This window comes from Electrona antarctica (genome assembly GCF_951216825.1).
Source record: "Electrona antarctica genome assembly, chromosome: 5".
Taxonomy (NCBI): Eukaryota; Metazoa; Chordata; class Actinopteri; order Myctophiformes; family Myctophidae; genus Electrona; species Electrona antarctica.
Window position 1 is genome coordinate 39,298,563 of NC_136810.1, and position 7,137 is coordinate 39,305,699.

Consider the following 7,137-nt stretch of genomic DNA (forward strand, 5'->3'; position numbering starts at 1 on the left):
TCATAATAATTACTAAAATGAATTAACTTATAATTATATCGGTCGGCCTCATGGAGGCGCTATAACAGCCCACTTTTCGTTTTGGCATATAAATCTTGAACGTAGGTAAAATTTAAATTATTTTTCCCCTGGATTCCTTGGGTCATGACGCATCTCCCCATATAGGCCTCTTTGATCCTAAACCTACAGATTTTGTCAGAATCTTACAGAAATCGTTACACATGATCTCTGGACCTATCCGATTGCGTTTAAATTGTTGCAAAAACATTTTTGTGGGATAAATCCCCTCCGAATTACTTCCATATAATCACAGGGGTGACTTGACATTGTAATTGGCTAGCACAATTAGTGGGAGGGGCCTATGTAAGCGATTGCGGCAACCACACTTTGCAATTTTTCAAAATTGCACTTTTCTACTTGGTTCCTTCTTCTGTAACGTTCATTGACTCTAATACAGCCTAACCTCGCCTAGTCACCAGGCTTTCCACCTCGGAGGAAATACAGCCTGGCTGTATTACAAACAGGCATCTCTAAGGACAGCAGGGTCCATGAAGAGGTGGTCCTTCAAGCGTCCCCGTTGCATAGAAACCATACAATCCAATGCTGTTATTAAGAGCAACCTACTATAGACCCGAAAACGTTTAATATTAACCTGGCCGATAGTCATGATGACTTGCATAACTTTTATAGCGATAGATGATGTTACATCTCGCCGGTGGATTACCGAGTTTTGTCTAGTAGTCACTGCACTTTAAATGGCATCCGTGTTATGCTACCCACCACCACGACGCTAACTAAATATTAGCTAAATCCAGTTCTTAGTTCCAGGCTTCCAGCTCCAGTGTTACAGGTAAAATACAGATGATCAGTCACTATAATAGATTATATCATAGGGTGATGGATCTGGACTACATTCCACGATGCGTTGAGTGACGAACGGGTGTGGAAAATTAACCAACCCTATCCGATTTTAATGTGAGTTAATCCAGTACAGTGGCAAGCTAATTTAAAGCGTAATCTCGCAGTAAATAGTACGCTAATAAAACTAGCTACTATAACGTTAGCCAATTGACGGATTTCTATTGACAACAAGTTAATCCTCAAAGAGAAAGTGAAATGGCCGGAGACCCCAGTAAGATCTCTGAAATGGACCAAGAGAAATATGACGCAGACGAACAAGTGAAGATCATCTGTTTAGGAGACAGTGCTGTTGGTAAATCCAAGTAAGTGTAATCTTACAGTATACACTCGTTTACATACAGTAACGTCACAAACACTTACAACAATCCAAGCATAACATAGAATGTATTTTTTGTAATATTAACTGAAAGTTTACAGATAATTCTTGTAGATGAGCAAAAAGTATTAGAACATAGAACATTGACATAATACGTACTCAAGTTAGTAGGCGACATGAAAATGGTAATCGTAGTAGTACATGGGCAAATGTACAAGTTACTAATACTATCCTGTAAATCAGTGGTTTTCAACCCTTTTCATATCAAGGTCCATTATTTATTCACCATTTGGATGACATTAATTTTAGTCTCTCAGACCCAAAACTAAAGAATATTTTGTTATCGTTGGATACGATTAACGATTTTGTCCACAATTCCATGCTGTATTGAAGTTGGTACCATTAGGAGAGATAACAGGCAAACGTTGATCAAAATAACAATTATTCTACATTCTCTAATTGTGTAGACTTCTTGTAAATGAAGTAATGCACATGTTTAACAATAATTTAACTCTTGTCTTGAGAGCGTAAAATGAAACAATTTTGTTTAATTTACACTCAAGAGTTAAAGATCTATGATGGTCCATTTGGTTATCAACTCTCCATCATCTAGCTGGGGACCACCTGGAACCCCCTCAAGGACCACTGGTGAAAACCACTGCTGTAAATGTATATGTTTAGCGTTGTTGACGACTGCCTTTCTCTTCCACATCTAGGTTAATGGAAAGGTTCCTCCTGGATGGATAGTATCCTTTCTCTCATGCAAAACCAGCCACCCATCTGACCACTCAACGCAGCAGCAGATGGGTGGGCCCACTGGGCCATGTGCATGTCTTCAGAGCATGTTTATTTGAATGATCAATCAAATCGATTGTGCATTGGCTTGAATAAATGGAACTCGTAGAAGTATACTTTATGAATGAATTGAAAGGATGAAAGGATATATATTCTTATTTTAGTATCATGCCACCTCGTGGCCCATCCCTCATGGGATTATATGACTTGATATATAATAATTTTCAAGGTATTAAAGGAACAAATACTGTGACTTTTTTTGTTTGTGTTTGCTACATTAACGTAATTTGTTTTTAAAATAATGTTGCAGTATGTTATCAATAAAGTCTTAGTGTTTTGCCAATTATTTTGGGACTCACTTTGCAATATCCTCACAGCCCTCAGGTTGTGGGTATTGCTGTGATAAACCTATGACCTCAGATTTATACCATTTATTTATTGGTGCAGTTAGAAAAGTGAATGGATCTGGCAGAGTAGATCAACTGTGATGGGAAGATAAGACAAAGGTGAGATAAGAGCCTTAACTCTTAATGCAGTCGTCCCCAACAGCTGTCAACATATGCTCTGACCCTCTACAAACACACAGCCAGTGTAGGAAACAAGACTGTCATCGTTGGTGGGTATGATTTTATTATCCTATTTGCATGTAAGCTGCTATAAGCCATTTGCCTATGCATTTTCTTTGTGGTTATTATTATAGAGCCGAGGGTATGCAGTGACATCATCATCATACCCGGAAGTTGTGCGGGAACGCCTGCTGAGTGGCAAAAAAAACTACTTTCTGGCCCATACATCCAAACAGAAAAGTCCTAACTGATTGCAATAAACAACGTTAAACTCACTTTGCCACTCACTTTTCAACTCGATTGATTCGTATACCCTGTATTATTATTATTATTATTATTATTAATGCTGCTACAATGTCTGAGAAACCAGAATACATTTATTGTACTCTTTCTTTTACTATCTATGTAGATCTGAACAAATGATATTTTCAATATTTGTTAAAATGAGGCCATTATTGTATTTCTCCCACAGATTTCTGGGACACTGCTGGTCAGGAGAGGTTTCAGAGCATGCATCCTTCCTACTACCATAAAGCACATGCCTGTATCATGGTAACATACATTTCTACTACCATAAAAAAACCTGGTGTGTGTGTGTGTGTGTGTGTGTGTGTGTGTGTGTGTGTGTGTGTGTGTGTGTGTGTGTGTGTGTGTGTGTGTGTGTGTGTGTGTGTGTGTGTGTGTGTGTGTGTGTGTGTGTGTGTGTGTGTGTGTGTGTGTGTGTGTGTGTGTGTGTGTGTGTGTGTGTGTGTGTGTGTGTGTGTGTCCAGTTGGAGAGTATACTGCTATAGTTATATCTCCTGTATAGAGCGTTGCAGTCCCGCCACCCTCGAGAGACCCGGAAAAGAAATCCCCGTTCATTTTCCTCATAGACTTTTCAGAAAGTATTTATTTAAAAATGTTTACGCCGCGGACAAAGCCAACTCTTGTTGAGACAAATCATGACAACAAACACAATTTTTCGGGCTGAACAAATAATTAGACACTTTGTTTTTCTTCTTTGTAATTATTTGTTTGGTCCAAAATATTGTGTTTGTTGTCATGATTTGTCATATTTTAAAATATCTTTACATTTTATTTTTGTATTTCCATTTCTAAATACTTTTTTAATTTCCATTTCAAAATACTGTTGTAAGGAGTATACAGCAGTGACATTCTGTGATTATTTGCCATAATCATATTAAAAAATGTCCTTTTTGGCCAAATACATCGTTGTACTTGGCCAAAAATGAAATTTTTTTAATATGATTGGCTTAAGGTCCCTGAACACGTTTTTCGGATTTTTAGCAGCATTTTTCCGCAAGTTTTCCAAAAAACGTCCAGTCTGCAAGGACCTTTACCGTTGGGGGGTGCGTCAGCTAGTTCAGGAGGTAACAGGGGATGCACGGCCAAAAAAGGTTGCTTTTTTCCCCCTTTTTTCTAAGGTCTTTGATGTCCAAAGGAAGATCACCTATAAAAACCTGGCTAACTGGTACAAGGAACTGAGAGAGTACAGACCAGAGATACCATGTTGTGTGGTCGCCAACAAAATTGATGGTGAGTAGCTTAGCGATATATCAGTATGGCCTATATATAGGACATTATTTGACTTTTTCTTTATGACATCATTATCAGCAAGTGTGCAGCTGATGTATCCCGATTTCAACCGGTCCTCCTTAAGCCAATTTTAATATAGGATGTTAAATATCACGACACATTGTGCGGCTATTTTAGGAATCGTTTTAATAGGTTAAACCTTTTACAAAATATGGGTGAAGAAAGCCATCAATAATCAGTGGTGGTTGTTGTAGAATTGGGCTCAATATTCTTTGAACTGGAGATGAATTCTTTGTGTTGTTTGTCTCTGTCTGGTGTCCTTGCAGCTGACTCCAAGATAACACAGAAGAGCTTCAACTTTGCAAAAAAGCAGGGACTTCCTTTCTACTTTGTGTCAGCTGCTGATGGAACTAATGTAGTGAAGGTAAGAATCTCCCACACACTCACGCTGTCTCTGTCTCATACAGTTTTGAGCAGTGTTTGACTAATCATAAGAACATACTACCCACCTATATATATATATATATATATATATATATATTCCTGAATTACAGTAACCAGAACTTTGTTAAGTCCTCTGCCTGGGAAGAGGGCCCTGTTCCATTGGGTCGCTGCTATTATATATCTTCATAACAACTTATAACACATGAAGGGTTATGAAGTATTACACATTATAACTATTATAATATAATGTAATATATTATAATTATAAGCAGTTGTAAAGTGCCTTTATAATATTACACTGACAAAGAGCATATATTGACATTTATTCTAAACATAAGGCAATAATGTCTTTGTGACAACAGATGTTCCGAGAGATGATACAGCGAGCTGTGGACTACAAACAAAATCCCAGTGACTTCATGGATGAGGTGATGCAGGAACTAGAGGTAAAGTTTTTACCTTCTTCCCATTTCGAAAATGGCATTCAGACACGGCGCATTTCATCACACAGAAGGGGTTTTATTTATCTGTGACTGCAACCGACTTAATGGTTTGTTTACCGGCAGAATATAATTGCACATCAGTCATGCAGTATTTGCCTTTATGAGCTGCCGTCATTTGTATTTAATCTGCTGTTGCCGTTTTGCTCGCAGTAAATATGAGCATATTTTAGTATGCTTGTTTTTGTAGGGTGAAGATGTTCGCTTTATGGTAACGCGTGGATTAACAAGTCAATGTATTCTCTTTGCTCAACCGTGAGCAGCATGATAAACCTACTGAGACCTGCAGTTTTGTTTTCGCTCTCTTGTGGAAAATAAATGCAGAACATGGCTTTCACATAAAGGTTAGGTGACTGAAATGTAATTAAACCCTCTGTGTAAAGTAAACTACAGATACTTTTTTACTTGAAACCACATGCGCGTGTATGAATTTCATTCAGGGTTGCCTTTTGTTCCCATCATGTAGAACTTTGAGCTGGAGAAGAAGGAAGAGGACTCCGAGACAGCTAATGATGAACTGAAGACGGAGAGTCCAGACTTAATTTGAGTATGTGACCCCACTCATCACTGGATCTGTATATCACATGATGGACACGTTAATCCTCATGGCTGTAGTTGACTGAAGGCTGAGGATAGCATTAGCTTTTGGTTAAGCCAATGTTGTACACATAAACTTGGGACTCTACGTCTGAGGAATCCTCGGATTCTCTGTGGTTGACTTTTTGGATGATCACACTACGTTTGTGTTAATTCTAGTTTGTTTTTGACCATTACATCCCTTTATGTGGCTTATCAATTAAAGTGTTTCACCTCAACTCTGCCAGGGGAGAATGTGAGGTAAACAGGTCATTATTTTTGTATTAGTGAGATTTTCTCTCACTGCTTCCTTAAATCTTGAAGCTAGCTAGTTTATCTGGTTATAAAATTATGAACTTGTGTTAGTCTCTGAAATGTACTTCAGGTTTATAATCTATCATCTACAGAAGGGAGGTTGAATGTACCAAATTGTGCAAAAGCAGTGATTTTATTTGTGTGCTGTGATTATTGAATGTGATGTTGCACACAAAGTGAAGGGAATCTGTGAACGTGAACTCTCTTTGCGTGTGTGTGGAGGGGGGGGAGGGGCAGTGTTTTATGATCAGTGTCCACCGATGAGTGCATTGACAGTAAAATACCACACTTGTGGGCTGCTATTGTTGTATTGGCACTATTGTACAGTTACAATGTTTTCTTTTATTAGTAAATGTGACATGAGAACATTTGTGTGTGAGTATGCATGTGTGTGTGTGCGTGCGGATCCCTTTGTGAACCTGTGTTAGTGTTCATTTAATTACTACATTGTGTACAGGCATTGGGCAACATCTGATTCATGTTTCATTTAAATATCTTGTCTGTATAAAAATGAACTAATGAATAAAACGGCACTGGATTGTATGTAAAACCTCAACAACATTTAACCACTGTTAAACAGGATAGACAAGGAGTTGACATGTTTTTTTTTTAATTATAAATTTATTACATAATATAACAAACATATATCTCTGTGGTGAAGATATCCCAGGCAATGTCTCAGACCTTGCCTCTGCAGCCTCACAACAACCATCCTTACTCTATTTCTATCAACAGCACTCAACTTCTGGTCTTGGAGAGCCTTTCCTACTAGATCTTTGACTCCCTGTTGACCATTAAGAAGTGTTCACTAGTGGTTGCTGAGCGAGAAGCCCTCGGTGCGCTCTTGTCTTTATTATGCCTGGTTTCAAGAGGTTGAGAAGGAGAAGAGAGCATGCTGCAAGACAAGGCTGAGTCAATGGCAGCGATAGTTCCACCATTCTAAACTTCACAGTGCAAACAAGGAGAAAATTGACAATGAAAGAAAAACCCCTTTGATGATAAAGAAGTCACTGGTTCCCGGTTGGATCATCGGAGTTCAGTGTATTTTTTTTATTTTTCCTTTTAATATGTGTATGTCTTTTTAAAAACATTACACCACTCCCTCACTATGTAGATTGTGCTTTGTTGATTAGAAAATAAGATGAATACTTTACGGTAAAAACTCAGA

At 38.2% G+C, this 7,137-nt stretch overlaps 1 protein-coding gene across 1 annotated transcript; it reads left to right on the forward strand.

Annotated features, from left to right (window-relative positions):
• The first annotated feature begins 393 nt into the window (after positions 1 to 393).
• Positions 394 to 6,512, forward strand: rabl2 (RAB, member of RAS oncogene family-like 2). Its single transcript, XM_079500679.1, has 8 exons — positions 394 to 1,223; positions 1,954 to 1,983; positions 2,569 to 2,648; positions 3,071 to 3,150; positions 4,023 to 4,134; positions 4,461 to 4,558; positions 4,941 to 5,024; positions 5,545 to 6,512. Exons 1-8 carry the CDS (start codon positions 1,117 to 1,119, stop codon positions 5,623 to 5,625), a joined length of 672 nt encoding a protein of 223 aa, XP_079356805.1. The 5' UTR covers positions 394 to 1,116; the 3' UTR covers positions 5,626 to 6,512.
• Positions 6,513 to 7,137: the final 625 nt, after the last annotated feature.

Excerpts from the sequence above, each read along its gene's own strand:
- rabl2 (XM_079500679.1), top strand. The coding sequence starts at position 1,117 with ATGGCCGGAGACCCCAGTAAGATCTCTGAAATGGACCAAGAGAAATAT. Across the intron at positions 1,984-2,568 it reads AGGTTCCTCCTGGATGGATA|TCGTCCCCAACAGCTGTCAA; the intron begins GTATCCTTTCTC and ends CTCTTAATGCAG. Across the intron at positions 4,559-4,940 it reads ATGGAACTAATGTAGTGAAG|ATGTTCCGAGAGATGATACA; the intron begins GTAAGAATCTCC and ends TTGTGACAACAG.